At 34.5% G+C, this 19,701-nt stretch overlaps 2 protein-coding genes across 3 annotated transcripts; one reads left to right on the top strand and one right to left on the bottom strand.

Moving 5' to 3' along the window:
• Positions 1-1,516: 1,516 nt before the first annotated feature.
• Positions 1,517-6,938, top strand: LOC120278216 (light-inducible protein CPRF2). 2 transcript variants are annotated; one of them, XM_039285161.1, is made up of 6 exons: positions 1,517-2,033; positions 3,089-3,170; positions 4,551-4,710; positions 5,816-5,891; positions 5,994-6,119; positions 6,238-6,938. In XM_039285161.1, the coding sequence occupies exons 1-6, from the start codon at positions 1,590-1,592 to the stop codon at positions 6,619-6,621; spliced, it is 1,272 nt and encodes a 423-aa protein (XP_039141095.1). In that variant the 5' UTR covers positions 1,517-1,589; the 3' UTR covers positions 6,622-6,938. The 2 variants fall into 2 exon arrangements, with proteins under 2 accessions (XP_039141095.1, XP_039141094.1); XM_039285160.1 differs by having other exon boundaries at positions 1,518-2,033; positions 4,539-4,710.
• An 11,054-nt stretch (positions 6,939-17,992) lies between these two features.
• LOC120277658 (CBL-interacting protein kinase 7-like) lies at positions 17,993-19,294 on the bottom strand. The gene has a single exon (XM_039284515.1). The coding sequence runs from the start codon at positions 19,292-19,294 to the stop codon at positions 17,993-17,995; it is 1,302 nt and encodes a 433-aa protein (XP_039140449.1).
• Between the last annotated feature and the right edge of the window lie 407 nt (positions 19,295-19,701).

Here is a 19,701-nt window from a genome sequence, read left to right as displayed (position 1 = left end):
TTTATTTAAAAAAATAATTAGTTATATTTAATTATAAATATTTTTTTACCAATTATTTACTAAAAAACTTATTGCCTTTTCTTTATTGATTTAAAAATTTCAAAGATTTGTATTAATTTTTTTTCTATGGGTTGTATTTATATTATTAGGATTTTAATATTATTTTTTAATAAAAAATGATTAGATTTGCATTAAATTTTAATTAAAAAAGGGATGGAAAACATGGTCTTTTCATTCTCTATCACACCCCAAAAAAGTTCAACAAGGGACCCAAAAAGTGGATAATTCCAGTTCCACACGTGCGGCAAGGAGCCCGACAGAGATGAAATTTCACGAAGAGCCTCTTGTTTTTTCCAAAATTAAAATAATATAAAAGAGAAGAATGAACCAACTTTTATTCCAATAAATAAGACACTTCTTTTACTTGCATATCCTTTAAAAGAAAATAATATTACATGCCTACCCATGTGTCCAATCAATTAATTTTAAAAATTAAGCACACTTAAATATGAGTAATTTTATTAATCATTCAATTATAAAATTAAGTTGATATTACCTAATAACAATATGCAATTTTAATCTCTTAGTCTATTGACATCTGGATTCCTATGCATCTATGCATGAATAAAATCTCCAATTTAACTCTCTTGTGCTGGTGAGGATAAGTGGTATACACTTTAATATTTATTAATATTTAGTATAATTATTATATTTTTACTCATAATTTTTTTCTCAATGAACTCTATTATTATTATTGTATTTGAACATATAATCATAGTATGGACCTATGTATATATCGATAGAAGAAATATAAATTTATGAATCTACTAGTTTAATCAAATCCAATCTTGATTTTTTTCACATATAATTCCACTCAAAAGCGTAGAAACATATTTTATTTGAGCTCGGATTAGTTTCATTTACAGAATACAAATTATATTTTAAGACTGTCTTTTAGATGTTGTCTATTTTTTAATGTATTTATTTTCGTTTTTGCTTTTCTTCATTCTTCAAACCAAACATTATATATTAGGTGTTTTTATTCTTTATATATATATATATATTTATGTTTTAATGTAAATATAATTTATCCAGTTAAAAAATATTTTTAAATGTAGAATAAAATGTTCTAAAATTAAAATTATGACTTCTAGAATATATAAAAAAAATGTTTAACTTAGATTTAACTAAACATATTTTGTTAGATGTTACCATAATTTAATTACAACAAAATTAAATATAATATTATTTGGCTATAATTGTTAAGAAGAGAAACCCAAATCCTTCCCAAATCACCAAAAAATATTTTCCTAAATTAATATATTTATTTAAAACACAAAATAAGATCATCATTTTTTTTCTTTAATAAATACGATTAATTAACCATTTTAATTAAGTTATATATCATCAAAATATCTCTACACACAAAACCTAAAAAAAAAAAAATGTAAAAACAAAGAAATGCAGGGCCATTTATGGAAAGTACCTCTTTCCTCAATCACGCTAAAAGAAGGCTTTTTGTTCCTATTCCTCGCTATTCCTGTCGTATTCCTGCCGGAATAGCGAGGCGGATAGCGAGAACTGGAGAGATGGAGAGGGTTTTCTCAGTGGAGGAGATCGCCGATCCCTTCTGGGCCCCTTCGCCGGCGGCTACCGGAGGAGGACGAGGAGCTCCTCGAGGTGTCATGAACCGAAGTTCGTCGGAATGGTTCTTTGAGAAGTTCTTGGAAGAGGCGTCAGTCCCTGAGAAGCAGGCATCGTCCCTGATAGTACCGGCGTTGGGGGATTCGATGGTTGGCAATCGTGGGGATGCTAATGCTCCGGCTCCTTCTGTGGTTTCTTCGAGCTCTAATGGCGCGAAGAACGATGATGAGGTCGTTGAGATCAAGATTATAGATGGTGATTTTGATCGTGGTGATGCCTCTGGGACGCAGCGGCCGGAGGAAATGGAGGCTGGTATGGATCCGGGTGAGTATGCGGCGTTTCTCAAGCAGAAGCTCGACATGTATTGCGCCGCCGTTGCCATGTCGCGGGTATGCCTCCATTTTCTTGTGAATCTTATGGATTTTGTTACGATTTTGTTGTGCGTTTTGGTTTTCTTGATGTCCTTTTTTTTTAGACATAAAAAGAAGAAATTTTTTTGTATGTTTTTTTTTGGGGTTGGATGCGGAGTTTGAATGTTATGGTTTTATTTCCCTTTTTGTTTTTGGGCAATTGATGAAATTTCAATTTTTTTTGATAATTTTCATAATGCTTTTTGGGCGGATTAAGATTATTAAAGAGGTTCTGGAAGAAAAAATGTTAAGGAAGATCCAAATTTTTTTTTTAGTTTGACGGTCAAAGGTTGGTGATGAATGAAGAGATAATGCCTAAAAATTCCATCTTTCGTGGTGAAACGGATTTTGTGGTTATGGGTCCATATCTGATGTAGGAATCAATGGGATTTTCTGTAAATTGGATTTGCCCCCTTTGTCTAAAATTTCACGGCAGAGCAACATTCATTTATTAGCTTGTTTAAAGATTGGTGAGGTTGGTTGAAAGCGATTTTAAAGGATTTTGTCAAGTGGAAATAGCTAAATAGGAGAAAAATATTAAAATGAGTTTGGACACCCTCCCCATATCGATGAGAAACTGAGGCAATCATGAATTCAAGGTGGGCAACGTGGAGTTGCTCACTATCCTTGCTATTTGTATCAGTCTCTTAGTAGAGATTTGAAGCGATAATAACTGTGTTAGATCTTTCTGTTCTCTTGATCTATGAATATTTCTTGCCCACTAGTTTTCAGCCAGAAATTTTAGCAAATTGAGACAACTTGAAATTTATCTTTAGTCCATTTATGTATGGCCTGATACGCTATTTATGGCTTTTGATCTTTGGCCATCTCAACACATTATTTTCTTTGATGCTTTTTGATACGAAATGATTAGTTATTTTACAGATATGCCATCTCCGTATGCCTATATGTTCACTAAGGATGTATTGTATGTGCTTTTGATCTATTTATCGTGCATACTAACAACAATGGAGTGGAAGAATAGGCAATATGTTTCTTGTTGTCCTTAGCCAGTTGCTTAAAAATCTCTGCAGGGTTCTGGTGTACAACCTCAAGATTCTTCTTCTCTAGCTGAAATCAACTCACAAGCTTCACATACTTCCCATTCACCTAAAGGTTAGACTCTTTCCCAATTCTGAATTTTCCATTCTCCATGGCTATGTACATTTGTAATCAGAATAACATGGTCTCAACCTTCATAAAATGGCTTATCATACATGCTTCTCTTTGCACTGGCCTGTGACCATCTTCTGCTTTAAACCGATGGAAAAGAGTATATATCCTGTTGCTATATTTAAGTGGATAGGAAAATAATGGACCACATATGTCGTGCGTTGAGAGTCCCTCTGATTATCTTTGGTGTGGAATGTATGAAAAATATCCTCAATCTAATCCGGCCAACTTTGCACAGGGACTGCCATGTTTCAATATTCTCATTTCCGGAGTCCAGATGACCTTACTATACATGGCAGGATCATTGGACCACACAATAAGATAAATAAAGGGCTTGCTTTTTTATTTTATTTCGGAAGACTTAGGGCATTAGTAGATCCTATTATACTCCTTGTTCCTTGAAATGATAAACAGTGTTATTTTATTTCTGAGTTCAAGTGTATGATTTTATAAACCCTTCTTGAAATACATCAGAATTCATATTGTGAGTGGTGTTTCAATTTTATTTCTCTATGGTGCGCAACAACATATTTCTATTCATCAGCAATTTCTCCTATCTATGAGTAATAAAGAGAAGAGTTTTGTAATATTAAAATGTTTGAATTATTCTTAAAGAATGAGTTTATATGCTATGGATTTGATATTGTTCTGGAAAGAGCTTGTTCCATCTTTTAGTCCAAAATTTACACGATTATTCTACTTTCTTTCTTTGTTCCTTTTTTTATTAAAAGAAAAACTTATCCAGTGAACATTCTTTCTTGCCTTATTAGAATTTGTTAATGGATTAATTACTGACTTAAAAAATAATTTATTATTGCTATTTCTTTTCTTTATATATAATTTTTTACATGTAAACTTAAATTACAATGAAATTTTCAACTCTATAGAGGTTCAATAGTTTATATACTTGTCTCTTGTTTCTTGCAATTATATAAGATATTTGCATAGGCATCAGTTGCAGGTGACTGTGGGTAACTACTTTTGTAGACTCAACCAATTCTTTTTTGTTCTCTATTACTGTTTGCTGATTATTGGAGCAACAGGTGAGGGTTGATACTGATTCAGTGGTGCTATATTTGTTTCTGAGAAAAATGTTGAGTGTGTTTCAAATTCCTGTGCAATTTTTTGTGGCAACAATGTTCTAATTTTATACTTTGGCAATAAATATTTGTTCCAGTCAGCTGTGTAAGTTGAATTCTATATTATAATGTCTAATACGTAATGTCTCAATCCTATGAGGGCATGATTATGTCTCTTGAAATGCTATTGCCATCTTTATGTCGATACATGTTTCTCATTATAACAAGGCAGGTGGTGGAGCAGTTGGCACTTTGGGTTTACATGTTGAACAATACTCAAAAATTCAAGGCAAGCCTGCAAACAGTAGTTCTTCAAGAGAACAATCGGATGATGATGATGAAGTTGAAGGTGAAGCAGAAATAACAAAAAATAAAGACCCTTCTGATTTGAAACGTGTAAGGAGGTATTTGACACTTGAACCAGAAATTCAAAATAACATTTGATTGCTATAGTTGAATGTTGACATCCTTAAATGTCCATTGAAACTTCTTATAGTCTTAAATATTACTTTTGGTTTGGTTCTGCATCAATGGCGAGCCCTTTTGGCCTATTTTTAAAATAAAATATAACCCTGAAATTAATAAAATTTATTGTATTGTGTAAACTTTTTTTAGAATGAGAGAAATGGCCGAATAGTTATTTATTATCTGTTTTTAATTCTTCAATGTTAGATAAAGATTCACCTTGATGAAATTTATAGCAATAAAAGTATTTGACTAGAATTTATGACTAATGATTGTATAATCATAGTAAAATAACTAAATGACTAATTGTAGTGGTTTTCTCTTGCAATTTGTATTGATGAAGAGATCAAATGTCTTGATTTGGGCCAAAACCAATCAAGCTCTTTTTTGGTGTACTGTTTTGTTGATTATAGCAAGAAAATAATGTTCATACTGTAGTTTTACCATATTATATTTAATTGCCCTGGATTATGTTAATGATTTTTTTTTATCACAGAATGAGCTCTATTTGAGCTTTAGTAAATTTGTCAACTATCTTAGTGCATAATTACCTAGGCAGAGTACTTTTCGGGTTAAATTACACCCCTTCTAGTTTTGACTTTGATTGTGTATTCTCAATTACTAATTGGAAACAATCTATTTCCTTCTCATTCAAATTCCCCATTTTTTATTTTTTAGTCAATTTGTTGGAATATTAAATAAATCTTTTATACTTGACCTGCTCTTTTTCCGTCTCACCTCTACTCTTTGGATATGTGTGTGACCTGTAGAATAGCAGTCAAATGTAGAAATTTTGTGTAAGTAAACCTCATATGGCATGGTATTGTGGTTCTTTTAGCCAGTGTGACATTCTTTTTTCCATCACAAAGGTGCATTCTATTTGTTGCTTCCTTCAGAATTTTATAATGTTATTTGATTTTCAAATTGTGCGGTATTTCAACCAATGCGATCAATGCTGCATCTATTTGATTTTAGTATCCAGTCTATCTGTTGCTTATTTAGAAATTAATGTTGATATGCTTTGAATGTTGATATCTCTTGCAGAATGCTTTCAAATCGGGAATCAGCACGGCGCTCCAGAAGAAGAAAGCAAGCACATTTGAGTGAGCTTGAGGCACAGGTTGGCAGCTATCAAATCTTGTTGAAATACTTCCTAGTTGTGTGTGCAAGCTAGAGTTTATGAAGCTTCATCCAGTGACCTCTTTGCCCTATTTTTGTATAGGTTTCACAGTTAAGAGTTGAAAACTCCTCATTGTTGAAGCGCCTCACTGACATAAATCAGAAATACAATGAAGCTGCAGTTGACAACCGAATTCTAAAAGCTGATGTGGAAACTTTGAGAGCTAAGGTAGCATTCATGAATTATGGAATATCTACTCAATGCCTTCTTGTTTTCTAATGTACAAGTTTTTCTCACTGGAAGATGGTTGTTGCTTATAATATAAGTTAATAAATGGTCATTCCAGGTGAAAATGGCCGAGGACAGTGTGAAGAGAGTAACAGGTGTAAATCCCATGTATCCAACCATGTCGGACATGTCATCAATTACTGTGCCCTTTTCTGGAAGCCCTTCGGACGCAACCTCAGATGCTGCAGTTCCTGTCCAAGAAGATCAGAGTCACTTTTTTCAGGCTTCCCAGCATGATCAAGGTTTCGGTGCCCACCTTCCTGATGCTACTACTGCTACTTCGGTAACTGAGAGTGCCCATGGTGTTGTTGCTCCGGAAAATACCAGAAGGACTGCATCGATGCAGCGGGTGGCCAGCTTGGAGCATCTCCAGAAACGGATGCATGGTGGTTCAAACATTTGTGGATCGACCCAATGGGATACTTCTGCCAACAATAAGTAAAACCAGTTATAATAAACCCGATAACTGTGCATCTTGTCGCCTTTGGAATCAAAATTTATCTGATTTGGGGCACAATGCCCTGTCTTATTTGTTCTGATGCTAGATATCATCAGCTATTCAGTTGGATCATTGTTCATCCTTATATTAAAAATGGTTAATTTATAAAACTTGTGTACCAGCATTCAGGCAGTGAAATGTATGAATGCATGTATGAAATTGTGTATGAAAACAATGATATTGAACCTAGTTTTGTAATTTGTTGTAAGTCATTATTTTTAAAAACTTAGGAATGGAGATTGCAGCAAGGTTAATTATTATGCATGGCATTGTTCATGGATTGATAATTTTCCCAAATCTTTTAGGTACCAGGAATGCTTAACATTAAGTTTGATAATGAGCTTAAGAGCCTTTAAAATTTTCTCTGGATGGAGATTAAGATTCAGTAAGTGTAGAGAAATACATTGAATGGGAATGTGAATGTGCTTTTTCATTAATTTTCTTTTTATTTATTTATTACTTTTTTTTGGGATTTTTTAATTGCATAATTTATAAAATAAATAGTTGTGATGTGCTTTTTTAAACAAAGGGTTCAAGCAGCGGGTTTGTAGTTCTCTAAAATTTTGATCATAATTTGACTTGGTTTAGAAAATATTAGAATTACATTTTGGCCCATGAATTATGCATATTTATTTGTTTTGCTTTATGAACAATAAAAAAATTTATTTAGCTCTTTTATCTAATATAGTGATGCTATTTTTTCCGAATATATTTACCTAATAGATTTTCCGAATGATGTAAATGGCCAACTTGTCATCCACATCATTATTTTTATTATATAAACTTCAAATTTGAACCTTAAAAATTTTTATATTCTTAAATTTTTTTTAAAAAAATTATAAAACTATATCTAAAATCATAAACCCAAATACTACAAAATCTATACCCTAAAAATCTACAAATTTAAACCCTAAATAATAAATACTAAACCCTAACCCTAAACCTTAAATCCTAAGCCCTAAACCCTAAATCCTAAATTCTATGTACTAAACCCTAAACAAGAAATCACAAACCCCCTGCGGGGGTTTGTGATTTCCAGTTTAGGGTTTAGTACATAGAATTTTCGGTTTATCATTTACATGTTTATTTTTTATGATTAAATGTTTAAATTTAGGATTTAGATAATAAAGAGAAATGAATTTTTTCTTAAAAAAAAAAAGAGATAAAGAAAGAATGATATGGATGCTGACATATATGCCAACTTGACATCCACATCATTCGAGAAACCTATTCGGGAAATCTATTCGGTAAAAATATCATTACTCTATAATAAATATGTTACATATTTTATGAGTCTATATATGATAAAAGTTCCACGCCCCAAACCTGGCCATGGCGAACCCGGCACGTGGATAAAAGTCCCACGTCCCACAGGTCATGAGCCCAATAAGCCTACAAGGTCTTAGAACTTATTTCAGACTAGAGGACAAAATAACAAATTGATTGAAATACCAGAAATGTAGGTACAACTTAAGGATACAACAAAGGTTCAAACACAGAAATGACCAAATAACAAGGGTGTCCAAAGTACAGAATTTGGTTTCCAAATAACAAATACAACAACTCAAGATACAACTCCAAAGGAAAAATACAACTACTGGTAGCTTGCTAAGTAATCCCTGGATCTACTGCTATTGATTTGAAAAGGATTTATGACAATTTCATGAGCTTGCTAACCCAATAAGTAATCCAAAATTTGAAAACAAAAACTCGAATTTGAAAAATACAGAAAATCATGACTAAAAGAAGAGATTGTCAATATTATAATAAAAAGGCAAACAAGTAGAGTAATCTGGTTAAATGTAATCATTAACCCACAAATATTACAATCGGGGAATATCCGAACTAAAAATGTAAACAAAAAGATAATATACACTAAAATAATAGTGTATGTCTCCAAATTCACTATAGTAGAGGTCATTTGTTTATTCTCGGTGGCCAGAGTTAGAATAACATAGGTCATTTATTTACCCTCAGGGACCAGGGACTGAATATTAAAGGTTGTTATTATTTCACCGACAGACCCATGTGAAACTGCAGCCTCATTTTTTTCAAAAATTTTTATTGACAAGGTAAGTGTTTAACCCCAACAGACCGAGTTGAGCATAGCTCATTTGGAGACAAAAATGTTCAAACATTCTTTTTGTCAAAGTACAGAAACATTCACAACAAATTTCCAAATAAACAGAAATACATAATTTTATACAAACAAAATTCCCAAAAAAAAAAAAAAGATCTCACGCTTCTTCTTTAGAAAAAGTAAACAATTATTTTTAGAATAACTGATTAAAACGATAATTAACTACTCTTTTTAATAGTAAGATAACACATAAATAATAAATGTGCAAATAATGGATATTTAAGTAAATAAAGCAATAAATAAATAAATAAATAATGGGAGGAAGGAATAATAAGTTTTGAGTATATATATAATGGTTTCACTGGATGATTAAGCAAGTACTATAGATAGTGGAGAAACAACTAGAATGCCCAAATAAAACATGCATAAAAATTTTATGAAATTTTATAATTCTAAAATATGGGAGTTCAAAGGTGGATTACTTACTTAATTACCCAAAATAAACAAATTCTCAACTCAAAACACCCCATCTGAGCTCTAGAACCCACCCCCTTGGAGAGGTCCTATATACAAGTAGTGAAATTTAGCATTTTTCTAAACTAGGGTCTAAATACTTACTTCAAGGTCCATAGTAGATCAAGATACAAGATAATTTACTATAACTGGAAACTATGATAAAAGCTATTAAGAGACTACTTCACTTTTGGGAGAATTGCTATGGCAAGACCTAACTAATAATCATGATTGTTTGGGTGGTCAAAAAACATATAGATGTAGCACTAGACAACCATTATAAAAGATATACTTAGCTCTTGCACAATGGTCACACGTGGATATTAGAGCCAATATTTAGCTTCAATATTTTCAACATAAATAGGAATTATAAGCCAAGGAAAAACAACAAGATGATACCAACTATAAGCTATCAAACAGAGCTCAATGCAAGTCAAGTAATGATGTCAATATGCTATGGTAAGTATCACGGCCTTCCCGATCGCCCCAATGATCACCGTGCGGCGCTCGTCACACCACCAAAGCGCCGAGCCAGCCTCCAATACCTGGAATCAAAAACACCCCAAGAAACTAGCAAGCAACCATGCCCTATCAAGTAAACAAGGCCAGTAAACATGCAAGTATGAATAAAGACATCATGAGAGGCCAAGTATAAAAGAGAAATCCGAAAACTCTCTATTGAATGAGAAGAAATACAACCAAGGCCAAGACACAACCATGAGTTCATCAACCTCTCCCTTTCTAAGGGAATGAGAGCCATATATATAGGGAAAGCCAAGGAGAAGATAAGATCAGCCGGATCTTGATGAAGGGCTAGGATGAAGTCACTTGTCACATCAAAACAAAACAGTGCTACAGTGCTATAGTGCCGAGAAACACAACACTGTTCACTGCTTTACACCTGGATCACGCTACAGTGTTGGCCAACAGCACTGTTCATCCAGCCATTTCCCGGTAGCATCCCTATCCGATGCGCCCATCCAGCCTCGATAGTGCACATCCGTCATGGCTTCTCGGTAACGGCCGAGTATCCACTCTCGGTAACTTGCTTCCGTCACGGCGCGCACCTACGCGCCCTCTCGGTCAAGTGCCTGCGCTCACGGTCATGCGCATGCACAACATTGTCTTGGCAACAAGGTTCGGCGGGCTAATGCGCCCACTCTCGGTAGCAACACTCGGCCATGCGCCCATGCGCGCTGCCCGGTCCGCGCGGCTGTGCGCCCGCACGCATTTGCCTGACTCGGCACCACTCGATCAGGCCATACCGGCTCGCCCTGTCGCCCTCCCGCGACCAAGGCAAAGTGTCATCCTGCATGATATAAGCATCATATTGGATGGAGACCGCATGTAAGGGCACCAACCCTTACAGTAAGCTCATTCTACTAAGTAAGATTGAGCTTGCAAGAATAGTAATCTGAACAAAAATTTTTGAAAATGAAACTATGGCAAAGCTAGCAAAGAAAGTTCATGATGAACTACTTAAAGAAAATTACAAAAGCATTAACATAAGTAGAAAGTGAATATTAATTAATCAGCTACTAAATGTGGATCAATTAAAAAACCACTAGAGCTTTGACTAAGCATGCCAACATAGAAAGATACCATAATCCAAGGATGTATCACCAGCACTACAAGAGCAAGAGGTTTAAGCATGGAAGGAGCTTACTTGAAGGACCAAAATGGAGAAATTTGAATAATTCCCAAACTAAAACTTGAAAACTTTTAGAATTTGGAATTCTCCTGTAGGACTGGAAAAATAATGGCAAGCTTCGTTTTGAAGGGGTTTCCAAAAGACAAGATCACAACACAAACAATAAAAAATTGGTTCACGGATACATGGGAAAGTGCAAAGGAGAGGATGTATTAAGCATCTAAAGTTTCCTATATTCTAAAAGTAGTTAGACAATCAGAATGTCGACAAAAAGTGAGGCAAGCTCCGTTTTGATGGGGTATCCAAAAGACAAGATCATGACACAAATAAAAAAAATTGGTTCACTGATGCATGGGAAAGTGCAAAATAGAGGATGTATTAAGCAACCAAAGTTGCCTATATTCTAAAAGTAGTTAGACAATTAGGATATCAACAAAAAGTGGGGTTGACAAAAATGATCAAAACTAACATATTTGCATAGTTAAAAAGAAAATAAATATATTTATATATTCTATATATATAATTCATTGTTTGCCGACATCCATAGACATCAACAGAAAATGAAACATATGAGAGAGATAGTGAAGTGTGTGTGTGTGTATGTGTATTTGGGTGGGTGGGGGGATTCAGGAATTCTCTGGGAGGACTGGAAAAAGAATAGCAGGCCCCGTTTTGATGGGGTTTCCAAAAGACAATATCACGACACAGGGTTCACAGATACATGGAAAAGTGCAAAAGAGAGGATTGCAGGCTTCGTTTTGATAGGGTTTCCAGAAGACAATATCACAATGCAAACAAAAAAAAAAAATAGTTCACGGATGCCGGATGCACGGAAGTGTGTGTGTCTATATATATATATATATATATATAATTTGTTGTTTGCCGACATCCAAAGACATCAACAAAAAATGAAACATATGAGTGAGAGAGAGAGTGAAGTGTGTGTGTGTATTTGGGTGGGTTGGGGGTTTGAAATTCTCCGGGAGGACTGCAAAAAGAATGGCAGGCTCCGTTTTGATGGGGTTTTCAAAAGACAATATCATGACACAAACAAAAAAATTGGTTCACAGATGCATGGAAAAGTACAAAAGAGAGGATTGCAAGCTTCGTTTTGATGGGGTTTCCAAAAGACAAGATCACGACGCAAACAAAAAAAAAAGTTCACAGATGCCAGATGCATGGAAGTGTGTGTGTGTGTGTGTAGGGGGGATTCTAAAATTCTCCAATAGGACTAGAAATAGAATGGCAGGCTCCATTTTGATGGGGTTTCCAAAAGACAAGATCAAGACACAAATAAAAAAATTGGTTCACGGATGCATGGAAAAGTGCAAAAGAGAGGACTGCAGCCTCAGTTTTGATAGCATTTCTAAAAGACAAGATCACGACACAAACAAAAAAAATTGGTTCACGGATGCATGGAAAAGTGCAAAAGAGAGGATGTATTAAGCATCCAAAGTTTCCTATATTCTAAAAGTAGTCAGACAATCAGGATGTCGACAAAAAGTGGGGCTGACAAAAATAATTAAAACTAACATATTTGCATAGTTAAAAAGAAGATATATATATAATTCATTATTTGCCGACACGGTAGACATCAGCTGAAAATGAAACATATGAGAGAGAGAGTGAAGTGGGGAAGGGTGGGTGGGCATTGGATGTTAATCTGGCGATGTCCCTGCCCTAGAAAATCAACCATATAAATATGTCAATGAATAAGCAGACAAAGAGATGAATAATATATGTGAAATCTACATTAAAAAAAAAAGATGTTTCTTTTTACCTCTAGAACTTTCCTCATTTCTTCTTTTTTTTTTGGGTAAACAACCTAAATGGTCCCTTACCTTTTTGTGTGTTTCTATTTCAGTCACCCAGTTTTAAAAAGTTACAATTTGATTCATTCCCTTTAGTTTTTGTTATGATTTTATCACCCGAATATACGCCGTTAATGACAATCACATGTGGCATATTGCGTGGCATATCTTTGTTCTGAACTGGCATCTGACTTGGCATATATGATCATTCTTAACAGTGTATGCTTAGGTAACCAAATCGTAATAAAAATTAAAAGTAGGAGACCAAATCGTAATTTTTTAAAGCTAGGTGACCAAAATAGAAACACACGGAAAAGTAAGGGGCCATTTATGTTGTTTACCCTTTTTTTTTTGTCAATGGTATACATTGCTATGAACTAAGCTTGGTCTATAAGTAGAGAATTAATACCCTTTTCTTTACTCATATTGAATCTTTCATTAACTTTCTCAATGTAGTCTCTTAAGATAACCATAACTTCTCATTCTTCCTATCCCTGGATATCTTCATACCAAGTATATGTTTTGCTGATCCTAAGTCTTTCATAGCAAAAAACTTGCTCAGTTCTCTCTTTAGTTCTTTTATTTTTCTTGCATCATAATCTATAATCAGCATGTCATCAACATAAAGCAGAAGAATGATGAAATCACTAGATTATTTCTTTATAAACACACAATGATCATATGCAATTCTAGTATACCCACTACTCATCTAAGGAATCAAACTTTTAATACCACTATCTTGGTACTTGTTTAAGCCCATTACAACTCTTTTTTCAACTTACACATGAGATATTCTTTACCATTGACTTTAAACTTTTCTGGTTGCTCCATGCATTTTTTCTCTTTTCAAGTCACCATGAAGAAGGGTAGTTTTTATATCATGTTGCTCTAAATCTAAATTCAGTTGGGTAGCTAAATCCAGAACAACTTTGATGGATGACAATCATAATAGGAGAAAATATTTCTTCAAAGTCAACACCTTTCTTCTGCTCAAATCCTTTTACAACTAATCTTGCCTTGTACTTTAGTTGTGAATTGTTATTTTTAGTTTTCAATTTGTTAATTAAACCTACTTGTTCTTGAGTGCCTTCTTGCCTTTAGGTAGTTTTACCAAGTCATCAATATGGTTCTTATAAAAAGATTTCATCTCTTCTTGTAGGCTTTAAGCCACTCCTACTCCTTCTCTACCATAGCTTCTTAATGAGTTTTTGGCTCTCCATTATCATTGAGCATAACATAATTATTAGTAGTTTACTAGCTAGAAAGACAGTGCTCTATTGTAGATCTTCTTAACTAAGGCTCAATTGGTTGTATTGGTGATAGTTGTTCCACTTGTTAAACTAGCTCTATATTATCAACTAGAGGGGCTTCATTATTAGCTATATCGCTACCATCTTCTTGGCATTTCCTCTTGATCAATACTCCATCTAGGCAGAGAAATTAGATGCAAGTTGACAGGGATTTCAATAGAAGAACTGGAACTTTTACCCTTGTTACCATCATAACTCACTTAGTCTTCAAGAAACACGACATTTTAGATTCTGAAAATTTTATTGTTCACTGGATTTCATAATCTATATCCAAACTCCTTGTGTCAATATCCCAAGAAAATGCACAATTTTGCCATATCATCAAGCTTAGATCTTTCATCGTTCGAAATATGAATAAAGTTTGGCAACCAAAAACTCTCAAGTGATCAAATGAGATATCTTTCCCAGTCCAAACTCTATCACCATCCAAAACTGCTAGTGGAGAAAGATTTATCAAATCAATTGCAGTTCTCATAGCTTTCCTCCAAAAAGACTTAGGAAGCTTCATATACGAAAGCATGCATCTGATTCTTTCTTTACAGCTTGTTCTATTAATTCTTTCTGTTACACCATTAAGCTAAGGTATCTTAGCTAGTATCTTCTCAAGCCTGATTCCATAAAGTTTGTAGTAATTCTCAAATGGTCCCTTGTACCCACCACTATTATTAGCCCCATTGCTTTCGACTGATTTCTTTTTGCTTTTCAATTTTTCTATGGAAGTATTTAAAGACATCAAACACCTAATCTTTAGCTTTCAAAGCAATAGCCCAAACCTTTCTGGAATGATCATCAATGAAAGTCACAAAATAGTATACACCTCTAAGAGTCTTATCTTGCATGTAACAAATATCAGTATTAATCAGATAAAAAATATTTGATTTGTAGATGTAGGGTGTGAATAAAATTTTTTTTAATATATTTTTCCAACTAAGTAATCAATACATACAATCTTGCAAGTTAGGTAGAAATTGCTTTCTGGTAAGACATTGTAGTTCTTTCTCATTGATGTGGCCAAGCCTCATGTACCATATCAATGCTTGCATTCTTTTGAATAGAAATCATCTCTACCATATCAAGCTTAACTTGTGTAAAATAAAGTGTGGCCATCTTCTTTTCTCTTGCAACCGCTAAAGAATCTTTAGTGAACTTCCATTTGATTTTACTAAAATAGCTGGTAAAACTCCTATCATCAAGTATGCCTATGATTATGAGGTTTAGGTGGATATCTGGAACATGCCTAACATCTTCAAATAGTAGCTTACTTTCAAAATTAGTGTCCATTCAAATATCTTCAATGCCTATAATCTTAGAGGCATAGTTGTTTCCCATTTTGGTATTTCAAAATCACCGCCATAGCAGGAAATGAAGAAATCACCATTAGGAGTAACAGAAAATGATGCACTAGAATTAATCACCCAATCATTCCTTGGCTCACAAGAATAACGCAGCTATAATCATAAAAAATGATAACATCACCTTCAGCAGCTACTATGTTGCCTTCTTCTCATATTTATTTAATTTACTTTAATGTTCTTTCTTCGAAAATCTACATTATTTTTTCATGTGGCCCATTTTGTTGCAATGATAGCACTTGATGTTTTTAATGTTCTTTGATCTGCCCTAGATGTATCCTTTTTGCATGATCTTGAGGATGTTTGTTTTAGCTTCTTCCACGTCTTTCACACTTTTCAGAAATGTGTACCTTAGAGAAGGATTTACCCTCCCCTTCCCCTCCCTCCCCCCTTTTTTTTATTTTTTATTTTTAACAATCTCCATTGTTAGGTTTCCTGTAGGAGTTGAAGTCACTAGTATATTTGTTTAGTTATACTTTTCTATCTTAGTGCTTTAAATTTACAACTCTTCTGATGGTCATGGCTTTATTCATAAAAGTGCTTTTATCATACATGGTCTCTAACTCTGCCCAAAGTTCATCTGCTTTCACTTCTTCAAGGATATGATGGAAAATATTGACACTAGCCTATTGCCCGATTGTAGCAATAGTTTTCAAATGCAATGTTTTCCATTATTTAACATTCTTTTTTTTCCTTTTAGCTTTCCCAATACATGCATGCATGAACAAGTCTTTAATATTAAGCAATTTTTGCATTTTGCACTTCCAAATGGAATAATGCGAAAGAGTCAACTTTATCATCCCATAAGAATTTTGTTCTTCCATCTTAGCATACAAAAAATAGTTTGTAACTAACCAAGCTCTAATACCACTTGCTACAGAAACAAGAAATTTTTTTTTTTGTTTAGACATAATTAAACCAATATGTCTGTTTTTTCTTATAAGTTATGTTTTTTTTCACCGTCACACTTACATATATCTCTAGTATGCTCGAGCAACACATTACATTCTGTCCTTTTTTTCATTTGTAGTTTACGGGTCAAATATAAGGACCTACTAAATAAGATGGGACCCAACATTTGCAATGGTTAAAAAAAAAAAATTAAAACTTATAGTAATTATTACCCCCTCTATTTGAATTATATGCAAGGCTTAAAAAAAACTCAAGAAAAAATAATCAATTATAAACATATATGAAAATCATAATTAGAAAGTTAAAAAGAAATTAGAAGTCTAAACCAAAAGGGCTCCTAGCCCATAACCCAGTGATACTAACCCCATTGTGAAAGATGTAGTAAGTCCTGTAGGACACATCCAGTGGTGATGGGTACTTAATGTAGGTATGAGCTTACAACTCAAAACCCAATGTTAGTGGGTGAAGATGCACATATTGAATGATTAATTCTCAACTCCTGACAACACCCCTAACTAACAAAGAAAATTAGTAGTCCAAAAAATATTTCTATTATAATACAATATAATAAGAAAAGCAAATCTCCCCCATTCCACAAACAATGAAATTTAAGGTGACTAGTGAGGTTAGAATTTGGAATGAGAAACATAGACGACAGAAAAAATAAAAAATACAAATAAAAAGGAATAAAAAGAAGACATGGAAGACTAATATCGAAGGCAACTTAAATCAAGTAAAAAGAATAAGGGCCAAAATAAACATGACTTTAATAAAATTTTTAAAAAATTAATATTTTTATTAATTATTTAATACAACAGTATTGTTAGGAACTGTGGGCTAGCCCACTCGTAACTACTCCGATCATTTTCACAAAGATACATAAACAATTATTTACTATAATTTACAGGGGTGGACAAGAGCGAAAGCCTTGAATCTCAATAAAAATAAAAATTTTAATATTATTTTGTTATCCCAGTTAATAATTTTTTTGGGCATTATACAGAAATAACATAACATTGTTCATCAATAAGGATATTCAACAAACAAACAAATTAGCAAATATATCTTAAGAAAATATCTTAATAATTTGTCAAGATAAACAGAAATATTCTTGTGATATATATCAAAAAATAAATTAGACAAAAAATAACATAAACTGATTTAAAAGTATCCTAACCATTTAATATGATGAACAAAAATAACAATACGAAAGTTATTTAGTTGTAATAAAAACATTTAACTCTTGCAAACAAGTTTTCTTTCTTTTTTTTTTTCTTAAAATCATTCTCACTTAAAAATTAAAAACCATAAAACAAAATGAATAATCTGAAAACTCGCATGCCTAAATATTAATGACAATAATAATTTCTCATGTACATCATCACAATAACAAAATAAACAAAATATATAAAACATACTCCTTAATTTGTAACACCTTATTTAGCATTTCATCTTCTCAACCTTTGAAAGAGAAATCCCTTTCTCTAGTTTCAGCACTATACACACCCCTTACATATACATATAAAAACATACATCCTTTACCCTTAACCTTACAAAACATACATATTCAGTGAAGAAGAAGATTAACCCTAAACCTTACAAAACATACATATTTAGTGAAGAAGAAGATTAACCCTAAACCTTACAAAACATACATATTTGAAGAAGAAGAAGAAGAAGAGTGATCATTCCCAGACCAAGAGAATATCTTGAAGGTCATCCCTGAGCTTATCCCAACTGATCAGCTCATATCCATTGACACTTCCTTCTTCCTTCACTTCCACCATTAGCATCTTCTCAGCCACCTCCAAGATCTCCACTATCAGCACACACCCTTGCTTTGCCCCAGCTTCTCTCACTCTCTCAAACACCACCTCCACTGTTTCATTCGAACTGAACCTCTGCGCTCGTTTCCTTTCCCCATCCTCCAACAACCCGGAAAGATTAAAAGATTTCGATCTAGTGATGATATCGAATGCGTTCATTGAATCAAAGCTTTTTAGTTCCAGCAATGATGATGAAGATGTGGAACCAACTTGAGACTCAAAGCTGAAGGCCCTCTTCATGAACCAAGGTGTATCAATGACACCTTTGATTGAGAGCCTTGTCTCAGGGTTTGGATCAAGGAATCCATTGATGACCTGCCTCGCCATCGGGGGGAACGATGAGGGGAATGAGTAGCATCTGGCGAGCATTTTCTTGTACATGAGCTGAGTGTTGTATTCCTCGAAAGGGAGACGAGCGGTGAGGAGGAAGTAGAGGACGACGCCGCAGGCCCAGGCATCGGTTTGGGACCCATCGTATCCGACACTGCGGAGGATTTCTGGTGCTGTGAACGCCGGAGTACCGCAGGCCGTGTGGAGGAGACCATTCTTGAGGCTTTCAGGGATGGCCGAGAGACCAAAGTCGGCGACTTTGAGGTTGTCGTCGGCGTCGAGGAGGAGGTTATGGGGTTTGATGTCTCGGTGGAAGACGCCACGTGTGTGGCAATAGAGGAGGGCCGAGATGAGTTGATGGAAATAGCGACGGGCGGTGGATTCAGGGAGCTTGGATCGGCGGTGGTGAAGGATCTGGGAAAAGAGATCCCCGCCGGGGGCAAGATCCATGATGAGATAGATCTTGGATCTGGTGGCCATGAGCTCATGGAGATGAATGATGTTGGGATGGGAAAGGCGGCGCATGGCGGAGACCTCGGTGATGACCCGATCGGTGAGACCAGCACTGATGATCTTAGCTTTGTCCAGGACTTTGATGGCGACCTTGGAGCCGTCGGAGAGGGCTTGAGCTTGGTAGACCTTGGCAAAGCTTCCGCGGCCGAGGAGATGGCTGATCTGGTACTTTCCGATGAGGATATCACCGGTTTTAGGGGAAGTAGAGCTGGCTAGAGAGTGGGGAGTAATGAGTGGGTTGGGATCAGTGGAAGAAGGTGGAAGGAGATGAGGGTTTGGGTGAGAAGAGCTCGCCGGAGAAGATGAAGAGGGATCCATGGTTAATTGGTGAACCACTTCTCCTCTCACCACTCTCCGACGAGGAAGAGGACCAAGACTTACTGAGCCCTCGTTACTAGGGTTTTGTTTTGCATGTTCTTTATATATATATACATTTTAGAGAGAGAGAGAGAAAGAAAGAGATAGAGAGAGAAAGACAGAAGTATTAAATCATTATTATTATTATTATTAGTATTATTTTTGTTGATATATGTACGGAGAATCTGACTAGAGTTAGGTTTCAGGTGTGGCTTATGTTTAATTATTTATTTGATAAATAATTAATTAAAGAATTTTGTTTTATGTAGTGGTTCTTTGAATATTTTTAAGGTGTTTGTAAATTTAATAAAAATAGTAATGTTTTATTATTATAATAGAAAATATGTCAGCGGTTTAATGACGCTAGA

Source organism: Dioscorea cayenensis, chromosome 15 (genome assembly GCF_009730915.1).
Source record: "Dioscorea cayenensis subsp. rotundata cultivar TDr96_F1 chromosome 15, TDr96_F1_v2_PseudoChromosome.rev07_lg8_w22 25.fasta, whole genome shotgun sequence".
In the NCBI taxonomy this organism is placed as follows: domain Eukaryota; kingdom Viridiplantae; phylum Streptophyta; class Magnoliopsida; order Dioscoreales; family Dioscoreaceae; genus Dioscorea; species Dioscorea cayenensis.
This window is presented reverse-complemented; position numbering and strand designations above follow the sequence as displayed.